General features: G+C 36.9%; 1 protein-coding gene across 6 annotated transcripts in view; it reads right to left on the reverse strand.

Moving 5' to 3' along the window:
- The window catches only part of CUL2 (cullin 2), an 82541-nt gene that overhangs the window by 52215 nt on the left and 4390 nt on the right, over window positions 1-25936 (reverse strand). For 3 of the 6 annotated variants that reach the window (XM_036843708.1, XM_036843705.1, XM_036843706.1), the window contains exons 2-4: window positions 17389-17456; window positions 13056-13196; window positions 5382-5484 (exon numbers count right to left, since the gene is read on the reverse strand). In XM_036843708.1, the coding sequence (XP_036699603.1) occupies window positions 5382-5484; window positions 13056-13174 (222 nt within the window). In that variant the 5' untranslated portion in view covers window positions 13175-13196; window positions 17389-17456. The remainder of the gene's footprint in view (window positions 1-5381; window positions 5485-13055; window positions 13197-17388; window positions 17457-25936) is intronic. The other 3 variants (XM_036843709.1, XM_036843704.1, XM_036843707.1) reach the window with 1 other exon arrangement.

A 25936-nucleotide genomic window follows, 5' to 3' on the forward strand; every position in this document is an offset into this window, starting at 1 on the left:
AAATTTATAAATGCCTCACACAGTTATGTACTATATTATAACCAAAGCTAACCAGCTCACAACAGCAGAACTTTAACTTCAAAACTAACATATGAAAAATGTTAAGACTAAGTTAAATTACTTGTCATTAAAACCACTTTCATAAGCTGATAAATGCACATACTAGAACGCTAAAATGTATCTGCCATATATAATAAAAAGTAGAGCATTTCCTGCAAATCAAAACCAGAATGAGCTATAACCTCACACCTGTCAGAATGGCTACCATCAAAAGTCAAGAAATAGGACTTCCCTGGTGGCGCAGTGGTTAAGAATCCGCCTGACAATGCAGGGGACACATGTTCGAGTCCTGGTCCGGGAAGATCCCACTTGCCGTGGAGCAACTAAACCCGTGTGCCACAACTACTGAGCCCACGTGCCACAAATACTGAAGCCCATGCGCCTAGAGCCCGTGCTCCGCAACAAGAGAAGCCACCACAATGAGAAGCCCGCGCACCGCAACGAAGAGTAGCCCCTGCTCGCCACAACTAGAGAAAGCCCGTGTGCAGCAACGAAGACCCAACGCAGCCATAAATAAATAAATAAATAAATAAAGTCAAGAAATAGCAAGTGCTGGCAAGGATCTATAGAAAAGGGAACCCTCACGCACTACTGATGGGACTGTAAACTGGTGCAGCCACTATGGAAAACAGGGTGTTCCTCAAAAAATTAAAAACAAAACTACCATATAAGCCAGCAATTCCACTCCTGGGTATTTACCTGAAGAAAAAGAAAACACTAATTCAAAAAGATACATGCACCCCAATGTTCATAGCAGTTCATAGCAGCATTACTTACAATAGCCAAGATACATAAGCAACCTAAGTGTCCAACAATAGACAAATGGATAAAGAAGATGTGGTATATATATACACAATGGGATATTACTCAGCCATATAAAGAATGAAATCTCGCCATTTGCAACAACATGGATGAACCCAGAGGGCATCATGCTAAGTGAAATAAGTCACACAGAGAAAGATAAATACCGCATGATTTCACTCGTATGTGTAATCTGAAAAACAAATGAACTAGCAAAACAAAACAGAAACAGACTCAGAGATACAGAGAACAAACAGGTGGCTGCCAGAGGGGAGAACGCTGGAGTAGGGGGCCAAAAAGGTGAAAGGGATTAAGAGGTACAAACTTCCAGTTAGAAAATAAATAAGTCATGGGGATGTAACATAGAGCGCAAGGAATATGGTCAATAATATTGTAATAACTTTGTATAAGGACAGATGGTTACTAGACTTAATTTGGTGATCATTTCATAATGTATGTAAATGTTGAATCACTATGTAGTTCACCTGAAACTAACAAAATATTGTATGTCAACTATATTTCAATGAAAATAAAATAAACAGATAAAATCGGCTCTGAAAAACTGAGCTTACAAAATATTGTATGTCAACTATATTTCAATGAAAACAAAATAAAATAAAATAGATAGATAAAATAGGCTTTGAAGAACTGAGCTTTTCTTCAAATGTTATAAGGGAAATATCACAGGATCAATTGTGCTCTACTTATGGGTTATTACCATTTGAAAAAGATTTACTCCTAGTCATGTACAGGGTTAGACATATTATTACACAGACTGTGTTACTTTATCTCCATTTTACAGATAAAGGAACAAGAAGTTCAATCTACAAGGTAGGTTAGGTGAGTTGCCCAGGGTCACAGGGCTAACAAAAGGTAGTCAAGTTTCCACAGACTTAGAGAAAGAACTTATGGTTACCAGGGGGGAAGGACTGGAGGAAGGGATAGTTAGGGAGTATGGGATAGACATGTACACACTGATATAATTAAAATGGATAACCTTTGGCTATTCGGGTTCTTTTGTGTTTCCATACAAATTGTAAAATTCTTTGTTCTAATTCTGTGAAGAATGTCATTGGTAGTTTGACAGGGATTGCATTGAATCTGTAGATTGCTTTGGGTCATTTTCACAATACTGATTCTTCCAATCCAAGAATATGGTATACTTTTCCATCTGTTTATGTCATCTTTGATTTCTTTCATCAGTGTTTTATAGTTTTCTGAGTACAAGTCTTTTGCCTCCTTAAGTAGGTTTATTCCTAGGTATTTTATTCTTTTTGTTGCAATGGTAAATGGGATTGTTTCCTTAATTTATCTTTCTGATTTTTTGTTGTTAGTATATAGGAATGCCAGAGATTTCTGTGCATTCATTTTGTATCCTGCAACCTTACCAAATTCACTGATTAGTTCTAGTAGTTTTCTGGTGGCATCTTTAGGATTTTTTATGTATAGCATCATGTCATCTGCAAACAGTGACAGTTTTTTACTTCTTCTTTTCCAATTTGTATTCCTTTTCTTTTTCTTCTCTGAGTGCCGTGGCTAGGACTTCCAAAACTATGTTGAATAAGAGTGGCAAGAGTGGACATCCTTGTCTTGTTCCTGATCTTAGTGGAAATGCTTTCAGTTTTTCACCATTGAGCATGATGTTTACTGTGGGTTTGCCATATATGGCCTTTATTATGTTGAGGTAGCTTCCCTCTATGCCCATTTTCTGGAGAGTTTTTATCATAAATGGGTATTGAATTTTGTCAAAAGCTTTTCCTGCATCTATTGAGATGATCGTATGGTTTTTATTCCTTAATTTGTTAATATGGTGTATCATATTGATTGATTTGCATAAACTGAAGAATCCTTGCACTCCTGGGATAAATTCCACTTGATCATGGTGTATGATCCTTTTAATATGTTGTTGGATTCTGTTTGCTAGCATTTTGTTCAGGATTTTTGCATCTATGTTCATCAGTGATATTGGTCTATAATTTTCTTTTTTTGTGATATCTTTTTCTGGTTTTGGTATCAGGGTGATGGTGGCTTCGTATAGCCAAAGCAATCTTGAGAAAGAAAAATGGAGCTGGAAGAATCAGGCTCCCCGACTTCAAACTATACTACAAAGCTACAGTAATCAAGACAGTATGGTACTGGCACAAAAACAGAAATATAGATCAATGGAACAGGATAGAAAGCCCAGAGATGAACACATGCACGTATGGTCACCTAATTTACAACAAAGAAGGCAAGACCATACAATGGAGAAAAGACAGCCTCTTCAATAAGTGGTGCTGGGAAAACTGGACAGCTACATGTAAAAGAATGAAATTAGAATACTACCTAACACCATACACAAAAATAAACTCCAAATGGGTTAAAGACCTAAATGTAAGACCGGATACTATAAAACTCTTAGAGGAAAATACAGGAAAAACACTCTTTGACATAAACCACAGCAAGATCTTTTTTTGACCCACCTCCTAGAGTAATGAAAAAACAAAAATAAACAAATGGGACCTAATTAAAAGCTTTTGCACAGCAAAGGAAACCCTAAACAGGACGAAAAGACAACCCTCAGAATGGGAGAAAATATTTGCAAATGAAACAACGGACAAAGGATTAGTCTCCAAACTATACAAAGAGCTCATGAAGCTCAATATCAAAAGAGCAAACAACCCAATTAAGAAATGGGCAGAAGACCTAAATAGACATTTCACCAAAGAAGACATACAGATGGCCAAAAGGCACATGAAAAGATGCCCAACGTCACTAACTATTAGAGAAATGCAAATCAAAACTACAATGAGGTATCACCTCACACCGGTCAGAATGGCCCTTAACAAAAAATCTAGAAACCATAAATGCTGGAGAGGGTGTGGAGAGAAGGGAACCCTCTTGCACTGTTGGTGGGAATGTAAATTGATACAGCCACTATGGAGAACAGTATGGAGGTTCCTTAAAAAACTAAAAATGAACAACCATATGACCCAGCAATCCCACTACTGGGCATATACCCTGAGAAAACCATAATTCAAAAAGAGACATGTACCCCAATGTTCACCGCAGCACTATTTACAACAGCCAGGACATGAAAGCAACTAAGTGTCCATCGACAGATGAATGGATAAAGAAGATGTGGCACATATATACAATGGAATACTACTCAGCCATAAAAAGAAATGAAATTGAGTTATTTGTAGTGAGGTGGATGAACCTAGAGTCTGTCATTCAGAGTGAAGTCAGTCAGGAAGAGAAAAACAAATACCGTATGTTAACGCATATATATGGAATTTTTTTAAAAAATGGTACTGATGAACCTAGTGGCAGGGCAGGAATAAAGACACAAACATAGAGAATGGACTTGAGGACACACCATTGGGGGAGGGAGAAGCTGGGGTGAAGCAAGAGTAGCATCAACATATATATACACTACCAAATGTAAAACAGATAGCTAGCGGGAAGCAGCAGCATAGCACAGGGAGATCAGCTCGGCACTTTGCAATGACCTAGAGGGGTGGGATAGGGAGGGTGGGAGGGAGACACAAGAGGGAGGGCATATGGGGATATACGTATGCATATGGCTGATTCACTTTGTTGTACAACAGTAACTAACACAGCATTGTGAAGCAATTATACTCAAATAAAGATGTATAAAAAAAATAAATAAATGGATAACCAACAAGGACCTACTGTATAGTGCAGGGTACTCTACTCAATGTTATATGGCAGCCTGGATGGGAGGGGAGTTTGGGAGAGAATGGATACACGTATATGTATGGCTGAGTCACTTTGCTGTCACCTGAAACTATCACAACATTGTTAATTGGCTATACTCCAATATAAAATAAAAAGTTTAAAAAAATAAAATAAAATACTGGGGGGAAAAGAGAAGGTAGTCACGTTTCTAGTTCAAAGAATAAATGATCTCATCCAATTCCTGATAAGATCAGTAATCCAAAATAAGTTAGAAATGCTGTGTATAGCCAAATACTACAAAATTCATTCACTGCTTATACACAGATCAAGTCGGTGATGTTGCCCTCATGCACATGGCACACTGACCAAAATAACCGGTCACAGAGACTTTCTATCATACTTTTTAATTTACCATTCTCCTTTTTAATTCTAGGTTTTTAAAGACCTTATATAGGATATGAAGAGGCAGCTAAAATGTTGAATATAAAGACAGAGATTCACCAAGAGGTGGGAAGCAACATTAAAAGAAAACTTGGTTCTATAAACACCATCCAGAGGATATGTAAGCACTTGATTTCAAGTTGAACACATCTTGATTTGAAACCCTACTCTTTAACTTACTAGTTGTATGATCTGGAGCAACTAAACTGACTTCCCTTGGAGAACCTAACAACACAGAGCTTGACCCATAGCTCTTATATACATATTAGAAAAATGCTAATTAGGAAACAAAACAAATAACCTTAACCTGATACAAGTTCTGCACTGGAAAACAGTGAACTAGTCAAATAACTATGTAGCCATAAACACATTTACATCATGTATGTATCAATCCTTACCTTGTGCAAATGCCGTACGTGATTTTCCAAAAAAATCTTAGTTTCTGTATAAAGTCTTTCTCCAAGGGGTTCAGGATAGGCCACACATAAAGCATAGATATCTCTAGTTAAATTGTTAAGGTTTTCATATTCATTGAAGATACTACTTTAAAACAAATGAGATTTAACTCAAGTCTGGCATTAAAAAATGAAAAATCCTTATTTCATTTTAGCAGTTTAGGATTATATAGATACATATACAGAATGAAAGACACTTACCCAACACGTTGGTGGTAGAAGGGAGGTGGGGAATCAACCTCACATGCTCTGACTCTTTACCTTGTATCCTCACCCCAAAAAGAGCAAGCAGCCCTCTTCACATGATGTCATTGTCTGGGAGGCCTCAGTCAGACTTTCCTATGTTCCCTCCAAATTCTTTCGTTGTTTATTTTTAATTGTAATTAGTAACCAATAAAATATCTCCATGTATCCATGTATATATATTTGTTTGATTACTATTATATTAAATATTTAAAATTTTATTTACATATTTAAAAAACAAACATGGTGAAGCAAAAATATCATCCAAATAGTGTAATATCACTGTGCCAGGTTTCTTTATAGAAAAAAAAGTTACAATAAGAAACTATTAAGTTATTTTAGGGATCGGGAGGGTGGGAGGGAGACACAAGAGGGAGGAGATATGGCGATATATGTATATGTACAGCTGATTCACTTTGTTATAAAGCAGAAACTAACACACCATTGTAAAGCAATTATACTCCAATAAAGATGTTAAAAAAAAAGAAACTATTAAGTTATTTTAAATCAACTTAGATATCATAACGAACCTTTATAGACTGGAAGATTAAATAAAATAGTATAGATATAAGAACTATTTTTCAGCAATAACATAAAAAATATTCACCTATATTACAAAGAAAGTAGAGACTTGAATATACACTACCTAAGAAAGAAAAAATTTTTAATTTATCTGGACACAAATTCTATAGAGAATTGACATGGTTTGGTGGAGGGGAGAGGGAACAAGGCATCAATGGAGAAGGAGCTTCAAAGTAAGGTATTACATGAGCTCCCGGATCAGCCTGGGGTCCCTCTAGGTTTCAGCTAAAAATGCCTTTAAAAAAAAAGTCCTAGTTCATGACATAATTTAAATCTTAACTGATCACAAACCTGTCCTAGTAAAACTAGATGTAAAAGGGTTGTCAGAATTAGGTGTTCTAGAAGCCAGGACAGCAGTTAACTTCAGTGACTGGGGAACAGAGGTCCCTGGTTGTTAGGAGCACTCGATTTACTGGGTACACAGGTGTGCTCACTTTGTGAGAATTCACCTCTACATTCACCAGTCAGTATGTATATCATACTTAAATTTAAATTAAATTAAATTTTTTTTAATTCCTTAGCAGTCCAGTGGTTAAGACTCGGAGTTTTCACTGCCGTGGGCCTGGGTTCAATCCCTGGTCAGGGAACTAAGATCCCACAAGCCACACAGCACTGCCAAAAAAAAAAAAAAGAAAAAACAAAAATTTTTTAAATGACTAAATTTGGCCAGGCTCTAGATCAACAATCAGAAGTGTGATACATGTGTTATCTTTAAGTTCTGAATACCTACTTCCAGAACTTCCATCCAACATGATGATGATATTTGCTCCTCTTATCTTCACTTAAGCCATATACACACATTTCTAGAATACACAACTTACTTGATACTGAAAAATCAGCAATTCGTATCATAATTTCAAGATGATATGCTAATTATGTGCTCAAATGTTTTACATCAACAAAGTTAATGTCTCAATATAGCCACTGCATGTATATGTAAACAAAAATGACCAGCAAAATTCACCTAATAGGGCTTCCCTTCTCTCTGCTGAGGGAAAGGGATCTGTGCAAGGTAGGAATCCAGGGAGACTTTCCCATTTCACTCCACATACAGGACTTATATATTGTTTGACGCTTCCTCAGTGAGAATGTACTCATGTATTGTTTTTAATGGAGTCCACCTTAATAAATATTTTAAATGAATATTTTAACTCAGCATAGTTTGGAGTCTCACCGCATAATTTCACTCAACCGCCTAAAAGATATACCTAAATATGTTCTTTTTCTTTAACCTGTTCAAATACCCAAGCACTCTGGAAATGGTTAGGCCTTGGGAAGGGCACCCAAGAGGAGCACTTTTCAACCCTCTAGCATTCAATTATTATTTGGTTATAGACAAGATACTTTAAAAGACCAAAAATGGGAAATAATGTAGGTGGTCAGATTTAGATTTAAACACTCTCTTCTCCAAGTCATCTTTTCTGGGAGCCGGAATAGAAAGATACCTGTATGTACGAACTTTCCACTTACAAATTCTCAAATTCAGAAACACAATGTGTTCAGGAGCAAGAGCTCTGAACTGTGTTACAACCAAAAGACAGTGCTGGTCAGCAGCAAAATTACTTATTTTAGTTCATTTTCTCTATTAAAAGATGCTTCCTATGCTTGGGCTTAATTTTTAGTTTTAACACTATTAACTCTACTGCATAGTGGGTCAAAAACAGTGTTTTGCAATGGGAATAAAAGGAAAGATTACCTTAAAATTGAACATGGTAAAATAATGATCAAAAAAGAACTGACAATACAAAATAAAACTATAAAAAATGAAAAATTTTATTGACATTTCTTAAGAGAAAAAATTAAAATGTGACATGTAAAAAATGCAGTATCTATAAAATCATCAATTAGCAAGCAAGGATAAAAAAATGACTGATTAAATAAAAGAACTCTGACTTAATTTAGAAGAAGGGAGTGAAACTGTTACTGATGCACCAACCAGGGATGACTACAGATACAACCTTTTCCAATCCACACAATCTAAGAAAGACTGATGGGCTGCTAAGTGTAGATGCCAAGGTTACTAAGAGGTCCTCCTTCTAACACTTGTGAAGATCATCAAGGATGGAGATTTCCCACCTCAACATTTTTCAATGCAGTCAAAATTGTTCTATGTTTGAAAAAGACTCCTCATAGAATATGTATTTGAAATAAGGACAATAGTTTTAGAGCCAGGTTTTCCTATCTGGGAGAATTACATTCAGGGAAGCAATCTTAAATAACCCCTCACTGAGTCACTATGGACTTATACATAAAACCATTTATTCACTAGAATCTATCTTGTCCTTAAGTAGGAGACCATCTATATTACACTGCTGGGGTTCGGGAATTGTCCTAACAGCTACCAAAAGGCAGAAAACCATGAATACAAGTACACTTGTCCCTCAGTATCCACAGAGGATTGGTTCCAGTACCCCCCTGTGGATACCAAAACCCGAGGATGCTCAACCCCCTTACAGTCAGCCCTCCACATCCGTAGTTACAGGACCGACAGTATACTTATTGAAAAAAATCTGAGTATGGGCAGACCTGTGCAGTTCAAACCTGTGTTGTTCAAGGGTCAACCGCAAACCAAAAGAACCAAAGAACTCCAACCCAGGGAAGCAAATAGTAAATGTACATCTACACCTAGCCTCTATCATATCATAAGCATTTGATATACCTCTTAAAGGGTAAGTCCCAAACGACCCTAGACTGCACCTAAGCTGTCACAGAGCTTCTGTTATAGAGCATCATTATTACTTGTGTTAGGCAGAATTCTAAAAGTGGCCTCTCAAGACTTCCCTCGCTAACCCCTGGGACTGTGAATATAAGAAAGCACACCCAGTTACTTTACATGGCAAGGGGACTTGGCAGCTGCAGTTATGATTACTAATCAGTTGGCTCTAAAATAGGAAGATTATCCTGGACTTTCCTGATGGGCCTAACCTGATCGCATGAGCCCTTCAAAGGCAGATCCCTACCAGCCCCTGCCCCCTGCACCAGCTGCAGAAGGGGAAAGGCTTGACACGCCGCTGCTGGCTGTGAAGATGGAAGGGGGTCACATGCAACAACTGAAGAGTGACCATAAGTCAATGAGAGCAGCTCCCAGCCAAAAGTCAAGTAGGAAAACAGGACCTCAGTCCTATAGCTGCAAGGAATTGAATTCTGCCAAATAACAGGAATGAGCTTAGAAGTGGATCCTGAGCTCTAGGTGAGAACACAGCCAGCCAACCCCGATTTCAGCCTTGTGAGATCCTGCGGAGGGAACCTAGTCACACCATGGACTCTGACCTACAGAACTGGGAGATAATAAAAGAGTGAAACACTAAATTTAAGCCACTACATTTGTAGTAATTTGTTATGCATCAAAAGAAAACACTGATGTCTTCTATTTACATTACCTATCAACCAGAATGCCTTGCCTACGTAACTGGACCCAGTACATTTATGAAGGATGAGGATTAAGAGCCCTCTTATCAACACAATAAGAGAACTAGCTAAATATTAATGCTACTTCTTTCATCTGTACAGTATGCTTCATGGCATTCAGTTGACAGTAGCTATTCACTCACCAAATATTTGCTAGGTGTCTATATGTACCAGATACTGGGAATACAGCAGTGAACAGGACAGGTATCTGTGCCCTTACAGAGGTTATATTTAGTAAAAATGTTGTAGACAGGGGTTCACTAAGTTCCATACTTACACATGTTAAACACTTTGGCTGGCAGACCAGGCTTCTTTGATACCCACTTCAAGGGTGTAAGGAGACTTGAGCATTTTTATCCCAGCATCTAGCCTACAATATCAGGAAGTCATCTTAACCCTCTTGGGCCACTATATTCTCAACTGTAAAATGGGCTAATAATATTAGACAAAATTATGACACAAAAGAATGTACACAGTATGATTCCATTTATACAAAGTTCAAAACATAATTAACCAATATTGTTTAAGGCTGTATATTTAAGCAATTATGCTGTTCTTTAAAAAACAAGAGAATAATATGATAGTAGCTACCTCCAAGGGAAAGGAGCAGGCTTGTGAACTGAGAGGGGCAGCTGGTGGGGGAAGGTTGGTGGATGCCAGCAGTGTTCTAGTTCTTAACCTGTGTGGTGATAATGCAGGTGTCTGCCTTATAATTATTTGCTCAACTCTACATGTATATCTTACTTACGTATGTATTATATTTCATACACCTCAAAAAATGCTTTGTAAAAGATCAAGTACTAATATATGGTGGTGAACAATTTGTAGGGAGGGCTTTTTTCCAGTTTCAAAATATTAAAGATTTATAGCCTCTAAAATTTCTACCTAAATCTGAGTATCAGATGTCAACCTTATATTCTAGGGCAAAATAAGAGGGAAAAGGAGGGAATCTGGCTTTAGAACAATTAGGAACATTATTTTACATAATAAATAAATTCATAATAAAATGCTACGTCTTTCACAATAAAATTTAAAATGATATTCCATTCCTTTATTTTTCATAATAAAATTTAAAATGATATTCCACTCCTCAGTTTACTGTTTTTGTAGATACTTTTTATTTCAGGGGAGGAGGAGAAAACTCATGATCAGATCAAGAGTAACTGGACCATCTTAGATGGATCAAACAATAAACATCTTAGAAATATCAGTAACTGAAGGGGCACTTTCAAAGGAAGTCAGCTATCTCAAAACCATTTATAAACCAGCAATTAACTGTATATTCTGTAGAAGAATAAGAACACATTTAATGACTCCATTTTCTTTACGTTATGCTCATTTTCTCTTTTCTTGTAATCTTCTATGACCAATTCCTTCTCTCCTCTCTCTGCTCATTATTTTAGTTAAAACAGTGTTAAAAGTACCTAAGCACTTGCCTAGCCCAACCTCATTAACACACAAGTAACCTTTAACGTTTTCTCAGTTTTTATTGATTCCCACCAAAAACAATTCATGATGTTCCACAAAAAAAATTTAAGAGACTAATTCAAAAATAAGCTCTTCAAAGGCAGACTCCATAACAATTATCATCTAGATACAATGGAAAGTACAGGAAATTAGATGTTAGACATCTTGTATGCAAGTCTGGGCTCCTTGAATGACTACCTGCATAACCCGGGGCAAGTCCCTTCACCTCTGAGTATCAGTTTCCTCATCTATTATATCTGCCCCACTGATCTTATAGGCTTGTTTTTATATTAAAAATATAAAAGATCTTTGCAAACTCTGAAGCCTTCTAGAAATGTTACCATCATTTTCTGTATCTGTAGTGCCTAGAACATAGGTACCCTAACAAATGTTTCTTGCTGACAACTGCAACTGTAATGAATTCAAAGAACTTCACTGTTCTTGCATCAACATTCAGTTTAATATTGACAATTAGGTTAGGCATTGAGAACAAGTTGAATCACTGTCTTATGAAATCCAAGCTTTTCTAGAGAACACACTCCTCGCACAGCGAGGGCAGCCATCCTTCAGCCCCAGGACACTGCTGGGGAGGGCGGCACTGCGCGTGACAGGACTCGGAACCTCCACGCGCACTCTGGTAATAATACCGTCACGTCTCACCTTCCCCTTGGGGGGAAAGGATCTCTGGTTCCTACAGTGTCCACCCAGTCCGCAAGGCCTCCTTCAGGGCCCTGGGGCACTGCCATGGCACTTAGACCCAGAGACCAGGCCTCGACCCTATGCCCTTTCTTTGCCCTGGAATGTGGCGTGTGTGGTGGTCCCTGTGGTGGAAGACGGAGGCGGGTCAGGAGTGTGCCAGGGCACAGGCCGTCCCCAGGCCCTCCCAGCCGTGGCCCCTGGCAAACACTGGGCAGAGTTGATGATGCTGCCACCCACCACTCTGCTCCAGCTACCTGTGGCTGAGGGTTCCTAGAGACCCTTTTAACCTCCCCAATACTAAGAAACTACAGTATTGTAATACTGTGGTTTTTTCCTTTGGTGCCAGAGTATATATCCTGGGTGCTGGAGGTTGCACTGTGTTTTTTACATATATAATATATATATATAATAATATTATTAATAACGTTATAATAATATACATACATTATATATATCATGTACAGTGTACAGTGTGTGTATGTGTGTGTGTATATATATATATATATATGTATTTTTTTTAAAAAAGATTGCTGTCATGTAGGAATGCAGGACAGCAGGTCTCAGACTATCCTAGGGAAACCACAAATTTATATTTTCATATAAAACCCCTTATTCACAAATGTAGAAAACCCAATTAAGAAACGTTTCCATCTCACAGCCACTGAATTGGCTGTTTGCTCTCTGCTTGGAACACTCCCCCCCAGGTTTCGGTCTGACCTGCTCCCTCCCTGTTCCAGTCTCTGCTCAAGTATCGCCATCCTCAAGGAGGCCTTCCTTGACCACCATCTAGAGAGCCGCGCACACACGCACTCCAACCACGCTCATGCCCTTGCTTTGCTTTACTTCCCCCCATGGGATGTAACCTGTTATTAGAAGCACTGGCATCAGGTTTGTTTTACATCCATTTAATATCTATTTCCTTTAGTAGAATGAAGGGAAAGTAGTTTGTTTTGTTCACAAATGTACTCCCAAAGCCTAAAGTAGTGCCTGACATATACTAAGTGCTCAGTAAAGTATCTGTTGAGCAAAAGGTTATCAAAGATTGTTGACTGCCACATACAGGCAATGAACTTGGAAATGTGAACAATAATATATTTGAAAACAGTCACACTGGCATGTTCTTCCACTTAGGAAAGCTTAAACCTGTCGTCCCTTTTCAACAAGCTTATGAACCTAGCATGTTGATCAGTGCAGGCATCCATGCCACTGGAAGGATACGAGAAGCGGTCGTTCCATGTTGCTCTCTCCACGTACTCCAACATGACCACGGCTTTGATTGTCGTGAGGAGTTTGTTCCAGGTTTCATCAAAATCCACTACTCTTGGTTTCAGAGACATTGTGCAAGTTTAGTGTTGAAATCTGTTAATTAAAAACAACGGTAACGTTAGCATGAATTCTACAAGGTCAGTTACTTGTTTCTAAAGCACCACATAACTGGACAGCATGCTGCACGGAAGGGGTGAGACCAGAACCTGGCACGTGGTGAGAACAATAAATGCTGGCTGCCATCTTTTCATGACTGTCCAGACAAGGAATTCCACAGAATACCTGCATTCACTGCAAACTCTAGGAAATAAAAAGCTTTTAGCACAAATTATTTATAACCCAGGGTGGTCCAAAGATTGAGAAGCCTCATTTAATTTGCTGAGAGAAAGAAGCTGGGACCTAATGAGCCAAAAAGTTAACTTCTATCATGAGAAATGCACAAGAGATACTCAATAAAAAGGTTTTGGCCCCAAATCCTTGTGGTTTGCACTCCTTAAACTGGAGACTGAGGCCATATATGAGAAAACACAAGACAATTAAAGGGTTTATTTTCCTGGAGCATCAGTTTAACTAGATTCCAAATCCTTTTCAATATCACACCAGAAGAACAGAATTAAAAGAGAAATGTCTTAAAGTTAAATTTAATTGCACAAGGGAGCACTTTTCCGGCACATGCCTTCACATCCTCCCCAAAGTTTTCCCTCGTTACTAGGACTGTGAAGCACCAAGCTAGTCTGTAGCCAGGGCCAAACAAGGAGGAAACATTCTTCCTCCTGTGTCCTGCTGTGGTAAAAAAGGAGGTAGGGAGACAGTGGGGAGAAGGGGGGAATGCATAGAGAGAGGAAAAAAGAGACAAGAGGAGGAGACCAGCTGCACGGTCCCGGCCCACAAACTGGAGGTGGTCCTGGGCCCTTCTTACGTTTCTGTCCTGTGAAGAAAAGAACTCAAGAGGAGTCCAAGGAGGGGAAGAAAAAGAATCAGAGAAGCCAAACAAAAACCCAAAAGAGGGTGTGCCACACTAAATCACCTCTCTTTCTTCAACACACCAGGGACTCCACCTAAAAGCCTTAAACTTCCTCTAACTACCGAGAATGGATTAGCAGTAGTTCCTGTGTGTGTGTGTGTGTGTACTGGGGGAAGGGGGAAACCTAAAGCTCTAGCTCTAGATCAGAAAATTAACCTTAACTCCGTCTCACCCTTATTCACACATCCTATCTAACTGTGTTACTCAATATTTCTTAAATCCATCCATTCCTGTGCAACGCTATGAATGCTCTGAGATCAGGCCCTCAGCAGTTCCAGTTTGTATTAATCTTTATCAAGGAAATGCTAACAATTGTTAATATTTACACAGTACTTACTATAAGCCAAACACAAATCTAAGTGCTTTATATAAATTCACTTAATCCTCCCAACAAACTGATTAAGTAGGGCCCAATGTTCTCCCCGTTTTCTAGATAAGAAAACTGATCACAGAGTGATTAAGAAACTTGCTTAAGGTCATGGAGCTATTCAGACCCGCGCTGTAACCCCTGCCCTCAACTGCCATATACAACTATACTGCCTTACTAACATCCTTAGTGGATACTTAGATACATGCCAGGCGTTGTACTAGTCTGAGGATACAGTGGTCAATAGACAAAGTTCTTGACTTTCAAGAAGGTTACACTCCTGGATCTGGCACTCAGAAACAAAAATAACCTACGTAAACCACAGAGCTGACCATGTCACGCTGGTACTGAAAGCTGTTTGTGATTGTCCACTATAGACAGCATCCGGTTTAAGCTCACTGGCAACATGGCCCACCAAGCTTCCATGGTTTGACCTTGGACTAAAGCACCTCTCCACCTTGCTCTTCTCATGGGACTCCCTTCCTTGACATCATAATCTGGTAACTTCTCTGCTTAGAGGTCACTGAACACAACAGGCTGATTCACACACCCTGCCTTTTATCCTCATTGTTTTCTGTACCTAAAATTCTTCCCTTCTCCTTGCCTCCCCCTTTCCACCCATTCCCCTAACTCCTACTGATAGTTCAGCCTTGGCCCAGAATATCTGTTTTCAAAAAATTTTCTGGGCCCACTTAAGCTAGGTAAGGTGCCCTCTTAAGAGTTACTTGAGAACTCTATGTTTAACCTCTATTAGAGGATTAAACCATGCTCAACTGTGATTATCTGAGTGTTTCTTCAAGGTAGGGACTATTCTGTAACTGTCTATCAAAAAGCTGTCACTGTCCGCTTCACATTCGTTTCCTCCCCTTATAAAAATGGAATCATACTACACACCCTGGTTATAAATTATTTTAATGGTTGCACAGATCACCTTTTAGCTTTATTGAAGTTTTAGCAGAATCAGACTGGCATTGACTTCTCTGCTGAGACCAACAGATTTCTGATAGAATGGGTTTATGTGCAGTGATAATCCATTCTTAGATGGGTGGAAAATGTGGACACCAAGGCGAGAGAAGCCTTCATTTTATTTCAATTGTTTAAATGAGCATTTACTCATGGAGAATTTATGTAAGGATGTGAAAGAGAGAGGGCAAAGAAAGAAACAAGACCACGACCACCCCACTGTTCTTCTCCACTTCCCAAACTGTCAGACAACTCACAAGAATACATATGAGTCTTGTTTTCATTCCTGTGCCACATCATGTCCTACACCTGGTGTCCTGCCAGGACCACTTCCATCCCCAGTCAGTGAGACTATGTCCTACTGAGCACCTGCAAAGTTCAAATCTCACATTACTACAGTTTCCTCTAGCTTTCTTCTGGGCTCATTCATGCAATGTTAGGGTTTTTAACACTTTGGCACACAGGTACTGTGCCTATGGCCCCTAAAAATAAATCATAGGCTCCAAATAAAAAAAAAAAATTGAAAAGTAAAAATTCATGTTTACTTATGTTTCCAGATAACATTATGACAATATTTTATGAAAATAACATTTACAAAATTTTCATTACATTTGAAAATGATTCATAGATTAGATTTTCTCACTTAGAGCACCATTTCTAAGTATGTATGGCTGTCAATAATAGTAAGTTAAATAATTACAAAAGTGATTTATATAAACATAGAGTTACCATATGACCCAGCAATTCCACTCTATGCAAGAGAAGACATGTCCACACAAAAACCTGGATGCAAATGTTCAGAGCAGCATTATTCATAAAGGTCAAAAAAGTGGAAATAACTCAAATGTCTATCAAGCAATAAATGGATAAATAAAATGTAGTACATCCATACAACAGATTAATATTCTGTAATACAAGAGAATGGAGTACTGATAGATATTACAATACAGATGAACCTTGAAAACACACTATGTGAATAAAGTTGGTCACAAAAGACCACATATTTTAGAATTCCACTTACATATATGAAATATCCAGAATAGGCAAATCCATAGACATAGGAAGTATTTTAGTGGTTGCATAGGGCTAGAGGACTTGGAGAAAAACGGGAAGTGACTGCTAATTAGGTGATGAAAATGTTCTAGTATTGATTGTCATCATGTTTGTACAACCCTGTGAATGCGCTAAAAACCACTGAATTGTACAGTTCAAGAGTACACTGAATGGTATGTTAAGCATAACTCAATAAAGCTGTTAGACATTTAAGGTGAAATAATCGTATCAAAAACTTTGGAGCAATGTAACGGGGAGGGGAGGGGAGAAAAGGTATATTTACATGGTTGCAAATTCTGAAATCTCAGTCTCCCTCTCACTCCCATGCTCTAGTCACCAGCTCCCATCACCAGAGGCATATATTATATGTGTCTGGGGGTATTTTATACATATATATTGTTATTCCCCTTTTTTAACATAAATGAATATAGAGATGGTCTTTTTCCACTTGTTTTACATAAATGGTATTACACTGCTTACTTAACAATATATTCACTTAGTATATTTGGGAAAGTATTCCATTTTAATACACAAGGGTTTCTTTAATCTTAATAGCATTTCATTGTTTGGCTGTATCGGGATTCATTCTACTAAGTTTGATATGATATGTGATGAGTCCTCCAAAATTGAAGTGCCTAGTTTAATATCAGTAATTTTAAGTTAAATAGTTTTTTTTAATGAATTAGTAAGCTCTTTTTACATTGACATTAACAAGGTTTTCTTCTAAAGATACTAATAACACAATTTAAGTTACAACTGCTATACTAGTTGATAAGAGAAGAAAATTACACTATTATCATGATCTTTAACTACTGTTTATTAAATACCTTCTGAATTCCTCCTATGCTATACATATTATATATATAAGCATTACTAACCATCAACCTGCAATTCAGCAAAATCCAGACTGCAGGAAACGACTGGATAATCAGATTTCTTCAATAAACTATGCACACACATAAGAGAAAAAGAGAGAAAAGAAAATGAGAGTGGGAGAGAGATATATGTGGAGTGGAAATTGAACTAAAATAGACTAAAAAGGCACATTCATCTACCACAGTGTGACTGATCTTATTTGGATCTAGATTTAAGCTCTTTTTAAAAATTATATTTATGATAACCCTGGAAATTTATAAACTGATGGGATATTTGATGACTTTAAAAAATAATTTTTATAACAATAATTATGAGAGCTTTAAAACTGAGAGTACTTATCTGTCAGACACATGCCAAAATATTTATGGATGTAATAAATGCTGTCTGAGATCTGCTTCAAAATTAAACAGCTTGTTTATGAATTGATAATTGTTGAGAATGAGTGATAAGTACATGAGGGATTATTATAATATGCATTTTCTGTATATGTTTGCAATTTTCCAAAGTAAAGGGTAAAAAAAAATATCTTCACCATCATCATCATTAACAGTTCCACAAATATGGGGGGGAGGGGGAAGCACATAAAAGAAATTAGAAAGCTTAAAAAAAAACATAGTATTAATCCAAAAGGTCTAACATTCAATTAATATGCATTCTAGAAAATTAGAATGAGAGGTAATTATCAAAGAAAAAATATCCCAGAACTAATGAACATTAGTTTTCCAACTTAAAAAGGCATACTGAATACCCAGAATATTTGATTTTAAAAATAAATAACAAGGCACCTCTTTTTGACATATTAAAACACTGGGGGTAAAGCAAAGATTCTATAAGTTTTCAGAAAAGAAAAAACGACTATATAAATTATAAAGTCTTTAGATTTACAAGAGCAACACCGGAAGCTGGAAGGTAATATAAAGCAATGCCTTCAAAATTCTCAGGGAAAATGACTAATTACCTAGAATTCTCTATCAAGAGTGGTATAAAATAATTTACTTCCCATGAAGTCATTTTATTCAGGAATCTATTGGAAGATACCCTCTATCAGGAGGAAATGGAACAAACTAAGAAAGACTTGGGATCCCAGAAACAGAGGGACCTAACACAGGAGAGAGGAACAGGAATTTTTCAGGACAGCAGCTTTACAGATTTTAAAAACAACCTGTCTACACAGACACAGAACAAAGGGCTCCAGGATGGTTCTCTCCAAGAGAAAAAAAGGGTGGGGATACTCTCAAACTCATTTTACAAGACCAGCATTATCAAGATTACCAAAATCAGACAAGGACACCCACAAGAAAAGAAAATTACAGGCCAATATTCCTGATGAACACAGATGCAAAAGTCTTCAAAAAAAATTTAGCAAGCCAAATTCAATGATACACCAGGATCATAAAAGGATCATACACCATGATCAACTGGGATTTATTCCAGGGATGCAAGGTTCACAAATCAATCGACCACATTAATAAAATGAAGAATGAAAATCATATGATCATCTCAACAAATGCAGAAAAAGCATTTGACAAAATTCACCATTCATTTATGACAAAAACTCTCCGCAAAGTGGGCATAGAGGGAATGCACCTCAACATAATAAAGGTCATATGTGACAAGCCCACAGCTAACTGCCTCAACAGTGGAAGCTGAAAGCTTTTCTTCTACGATCAGGAACAAGACAAGGATGCCCACTCTTGCCACACAGTATTTATTCAATATAGTACTGGAAGTCCTAGCTAGGGCAATTAGGCAAGAAAAAGCAATAAAAGGCATCCAAATTGGAAAGAAAGAAGTAAAGCTGGTAACATGATATTATATAAAGAGAGCCCTAGTTTTTTAACCATAAAACTGTAAAAACTATAATCAAATTCAGTAAAGTTGCAGATACAAAAAATCAATATACAAAAATCTGCTTCATTTCTATACACTAATAACAAACTATCAGAAAGAGAAATTGAGAAAACAATCCCATTTACAACTGCATCAAAAAGAATATGATATCCAGGAATAAATTTAACCAAGGAGGTGAAAGACCTGTACACTGAAAACCATAAGACATTAATGAAGAAAACCGAAGACAACACAAATAAAAGAAAAAAGGAAAGATATCTGTGCTCATGGATTGGAAGAACTATTTTTGTTAAAACGCCCATATTGCCCAAAACAACCTACAGATTCAGTGCAATCCCTATCAAAATTCAAATGGCATTTTTCACAGAAACAGAAAAAACAATGATAAAACTTGCATGGAACAAAACAAAAACCTGAACTCGTAAGTACAGAGAACAGACTGATGAATGCCAGAAGGGAGGGAGTCTGGGGGTGTGTGAAAGGGGTGAAAGAGGTCAAAAGGTATAAACTTCTAGTTATAAAATAAGTCATGGGGATGTAACGTATACAACATGGTGACTACTGTTAATAATACCAAATTGCATATTTGAGCTTGTTAAAAGAGTAAATCTTAAAAGTTTTCATCACAAGAAAAAAAATTTGTAACTATGTATGGTGACAGATATTAACTACATTTACTATAGGCATCATTTGTAATATATACAAATATCGAATCATTACGTTGTCCACCTGAAACTAATATAATGCTATATATCAACTATACCTCAATAAAAAAATTTTAAAAAGAAAAGCCACAGTGTAGGAGAAAATATTTGTAAAATATTTATCTGATACAGGACACACACACACACACACACACACACACACACACACAAAGGACTGGTACTTAGAATATATAAAGAACTCTCAAAGCTCAATCAAAAGAAAACATACAACTCAACTAATAAATGGCCAAAAGACCCAAATGGAAAGTTCAGAAATACTGATAACAAGTAAGCACATAAAAAGATGCTCAACATCATTAGTCATTAGGGAAAGGCATATTAAAACTTCAACAAGATACCACTATACACTTATTAGAATGGCTCAAAAATTCTGACAGTATCAAATGCAGATGAGGACATGGAGCAACTGAAACTCTCATTTGCTGCAGGTGGGAATTTAAAATGAAATAACCACTTGGGCAGTTTCTATTAAAATTAAGCATACACTTCTCATGTGACCCAGCAATCCCATTCCTGGCTATTTATAGATGAGAAATGAAGACAGACATTTACAGAAAAACCTAAACACAAAATTTTAGAGCACCTTTATTCATAACTACCAAAACCCAGAAACTCAAATGTGCCATCAACTAGTGAATGGAAAACAAAATGTGGTGCTTTCACACAATGGTGTACTATTCAGCATTAAAATGGAACAAATCACTGATATGTGGACAACAATGGATGATTCTCAAAAGCATTATGCTAAGTGAAAGCAGACAGACTCATTAGGCTACGTATTGTATGGTTGCTGAAAAAGGCAAAAATATAAGGACATACACCAGATCACTGGTTGTCAGAGACTCAGGATGGACTACAAAGGAGCAAACAGGAAACTTATGGGGTGATAAAATATTCTATACCTTGATTGTGGTGGTGGTTACGTGACCATATAAATTTGTCAAAATTCGAAGAACTGTGTATCTTTTTAGGGTGAATTTTACTATGTGTAAGTTATACCTCAATAAACCTGACCCCTCAAACTCAACATGTCCATCCATTTCCAGTATTTCACATCTTAATAAATATTATCATACATCTAGCTCATTGTAGAAATTTTATTAATCATTCTTGATTTCTCTCTTACTCTCCTCTTCAAATCAATCAATAAGTCCTGTCAACCCTATCTTCTAACCATTTCTTGAATCCAACCACTACTTCCCATTCCCACTGACATCACCCTAATCCAGACCACCACCTCTCACCCAACTACTGCCTCCTAAATGAGCCACCTCTATCCTCTTTTGCCACCTTGTTACATTCCAAATACTGTGGCCAATGTAAGCTTTCCAAAAATGCAAGTCTGATAATATCATACCCTCTGCTTACAATTCTTCAAAGACTTTTAACTTACAATCCTTATTATCTATCAATTATCATTTAAGAAAAAATAAAACTTCTCTGTGCTTTCTTACTTTATCACTGACTACCCATGAAAGTCAATAAATACTTTATTACTAATATTCTGACAACAAAGACTTTTAAATCGGTTACCAGTTCTAAGAGAATAGCTAGGTAACCCAAGGTAAAGATGAAAATAAAGAAGCAATCAGGAAAATCAAATTGATAAGCTACCTAGATTTCTGATAGCAATGTTCTAAAATCTCTTTTGCTTTTTAAGTTTTTCTCCTCACACACATACCTCACTCCTCAGAACACTGAAAGGTGATCTGTCACTAACCTTTCCTTTCTCCTGAAAATCTTAACTTTCCAGTGAGTTTTAGGTACCGAGGTTGAAAGAGCTCCAAAATAACATGGTACTGCCCCAAAGTATGATGTGTTAACACAGCCTAACAAAATTCCCACCCCAAAAATGTTTAAAAAACAAAGTTACTAGTAATAGCAGAAATACAAAAGATATAACTTTGCAAAGATCAGAAGGATTTTAATTTGGAGTGATACTGTGTAGTTCTTCACTTAGACATTTTTCATACAAAGAAGTGACTTGGATAATTACATTTCAGCAGGTAAAGCAGTAACAGAATCTCAAAACATTCCATTTTAAGTTTAGAGCTGACATTGGTGCATAATTAGATATTTTATTTGAAGTATAAATTTTAGTAAAATGTATAACCATGTTTAACATACTGATCAGTATGACTACAGCTTAACTACTGATAAACATTTCAGTTGCCTTCCAAAAGTATAATTATCAATAATGTAAATGGCTAAACGCTTCAAGTTGTGAGTCTCTTTTTAGTTAAAAAAACAAAACACAACCAAAAAACTACCAAATGATAATTTTTTATTTCAGTATTGATCAGTACCAGCAATAAAAATTTGGCATTCCAAAAATTACCAAAAAGATATAATACTGGGGCCTAAAAAAATTTCAGGTAAGTCAACATACCATAGTTAGTTTTCAAAATGACATTCAGGGGGCTTATTGAGCAGGTTATATTCTAAATACACAAAATAAGGAAAATACTTAAGACCCAATCAAAGAGCATTATTAACTTTGCAATATTTTCCATTTCAAGGGCTGTCTCTAGTGTACACTGACCAAAAATGCTACCATGATTGCATATGAAAATAAGCTCCAAGAATGCAGCTAAACACTTTCATCTTACTGCACTGAATGTGTGACCCATTAGCTATAGCCAAGAGGTACCTTTGTTAGTTGGAGGCTCAGGGTACAAAGCTTACTGTTGCAATGAGGTTTGACACACACAGCTCCACAGCACAAATGTCATCTCCATCACATGACTTTCCTACTTAAGAATTTCTAGTAGTATGCTTTAAAAAAAAAAAAAAAAAAAAAAAAAAAAAAAAGGAGGGGGCTTCCCTGGTGGCGCAGTGGTTGAGAATCTGCCTGCCAATGCAGGGGACACGGGTTCAAGCCCTGGTCTGGGAAGATCCCACATGCCGCGGAGCGACTAGGCCCGTGAGCCACAATTGCTGAGCCTGCGCGTCTGGAGCCTGAGCTATGCAACAAGAGAGGCCGCGACAGCGAGAGGCCCGTGCGCTGCGATGAAGAGTGGCCCCCACTTGCCGCAACTAGAGAAAGCCCTCGCACAGAAACGAAGACCCAACACAGCCATACATAAATAAATAAAATTAAAAAGAAAAAAAAGGATACCTCTTGACAACTTGGTAAAAAAGAAAAAAAAAAAAGGAGGAAATTGGTGTAAAAAACATTGGTGTAAAGAGAAATACAGCAGTCTGTCATCCCAGTTGGCAAAATGTACAGTGCAGGATGAAAACCTCAGTCTCAAAAAAAGGGAAGGGGGACAGTGGTAAGTAGGGAATGTATTTATAATACAACAAAGAAGTTACAGAAGACATTTGCTTCCAAAATAAAGCTAATTTGACCAGAATTAAAGACCCTTCTCTCCTCAATGAACTTGAGACTCTCCCACACAGACAGTATTTCTTTCCAAGTTTTCACATCGCTCCCATCAGCATGAAGTTTAAAGTCTTCTTCACTTGCTTTCTCACTTTTTTCCATTTTTAACAATCTAGGCAAGGAATCTAAGATACCAACTAGCCTTAAAAAAAAAATTCTTATATATGTATCAGGGATGAGTTAGAGAACCTGAATTTGTCTGAGTCTCTCATGGGTAGGCAAGCCCAGTTTGGCATGCAGGCTAGACAAGGCTATGACCAATAAGCGTTTTCACAAATAATCCAAACATTAAGAGTGCATTTTTTTTCTAGGCCTGACCTTCTATCCAAATATTAAAAAGGGTTACTCTAATTATCCTCTCTTTGCACAATCCAATGACTTGCAATATTTGTTATCCTATTCTGAGAGCTAAATTAAGTCACATATATCTAAAAACCTTGGATTCATTATTTTGGTAACTTTATACTACATACATTATTATGACTATTAGAAAAGTATGCTCTATTTCTGTCAGAAAATAGTAGTCATAAATAAAAGGGGACAGCTAGTGTAAATGCTATAGTGCTTGACTGGAATCAGAGTTATCAGTATGAACTCATGGTTTTTCACACACACACAAATATAAAAAGATATAGAAATAAACATAGATGTTTGTGTATGCATGGATTAGTATACATATATAGTTCTAGCTCTGCTCATTGAGCGGGCCTAGGAACAATGACACCCCAGTGGCAATGAACACACAGAGCATCCAGATCTTGGTTTCTAGATACCATTCTCCAATAGAAGGAGCCAGAGCTTGGAGAAGTGATTGGTTCCAGGGCTGCAGCAAGGAAAATATGAGCCTGGACATCTTATGATGCCAGAAAATAGGAAGTGCTTTCCTAAAGAGGATGGGGGATGTCCAAAAGACAAAGAGCCAACCTGAAAGCCACAGTGGAACAATTTGAGCGATAAAATAAATAATGATAGAATTAGATTATAAACCATAGAGTAAAACAAATATCTATGACTCAACACTGATACAAACAAATTACTGAATAAACAAATATGGAGAAGGGACAGTTCTCCCTTATAGAAGAATTCCAATTAATAAGTGTAGAAGGAAATGAGAAAAATATAAAATTGTCATCAGGTGAACACTACTATAATAATTATTACAAGCAAGAACTACCAAAGGATGCTGCAATGAATGGGCAAAAATTTGAGAACAGGATTTCTGCACAGTTTCAATCTCCCCCAAGATATCCAGTAATTACAAAGAGAAAAACAGTAACTTTACAAGCAGAGAAATTTAACAGACATGACCTTAATGAGAGTCAATATCACCTCTAATAGGATATACTGACACCCTGTATCCTGTGATGTGACGCACTGAGTAGGACTCAGTATCACTTCTCTAGTATTCCTGCCAAAAATGTACAACCTCAATCTAACTATGAGAAAACATAAGACAAACCAAAGTTGAGAGACATTCTACAAAATAACTGACCACACTCATCACAAGCATGAAGGTGATGGAAGATGAGAAAAGACTATCACAGATCAGAAGAGCCTAGGGAGACACATGCTAAAGGCTGTGTCTGATCCTGGATTGAATCTTGAAAGAGGTAAAGGACATTACAGGAAAAACTGGTGAGATTCAAATAAGGTCCGTAGTTTAATTAACAGTATTGTACCAATGTTAATTTTCCTCATTTTGATCATTGTGCTCTGGTTACGTAAGCTGTTAACATTACAAAAAGCTGGGGGAAAAGTATACTTGAGCTCTCTGTACTATTTGTGCAACTTCTCTGCAAGTCTAAAATTACTCCATTTAAAAAAATTGGGGGGACTTCCCTGGTGGTCCAGGGGTTAAGACTCCACACTTCCACTGCAGGGGGCACAGGTTCGAAAATTCCACATGCTGCACAGTGCAGTCAAAACTAAATAAATAAATAAATAAAATTTTAAGTATCCTCTACTTTTTTTCAACTGAAGTAAAACAAAGTTGAGAAATTCAAGAAATATCTATACAGGGTAAATCCAACATTTCACTATTTGAAAAGCAACCAACATTGGAACAGGACTTAAGTCATTGAGTTAATAGATATTTATTAAGTATTTAAAATATTCAGACCTCTCTCTACCAGGTACTAGAGATGCTGCCTTCAAGAAGCATACAGCTGATAAGAGAAACAAAAATGATAAACTATTAGCCTGATTGATGAAAAATTCTGACACATACACAATCAGGCTATAATCCAATGATTAAATAACAACAGTAACATCATTTACAATGTTAAAGTATATAAATGGAAATCCCTTGGATAACTAAAATCTTCAAATAGGACATTAACATCTATACATTTACAGAGTTTAAGCAAGCTTAATACGTTCACCACACGTTTCTTAGTAATTAGTGTCTAATGCTTCAAAAAGAAATATTAAATATTTTCTACCAAAGATTATATTTCTCCAACCTATAAAGTAGCTGCTTACTTATCTCAGACAAAAAAGAAAAAAAAGGACGTAACAGTAACAAAAATAACCACAAGAATCAAACTGAACAAAACAGTTCATGAATCAAGAACAATCTCAGAAAAAAAA

Source organism: Balaenoptera musculus, chromosome 2 (genome assembly GCF_009873245.2).
Source record: "Balaenoptera musculus isolate JJ_BM4_2016_0621 chromosome 2, mBalMus1.pri.v3, whole genome shotgun sequence".
NCBI lineage: Eukaryota > Metazoa > Chordata > Mammalia > Artiodactyla > Balaenopteridae > Balaenoptera > Balaenoptera musculus.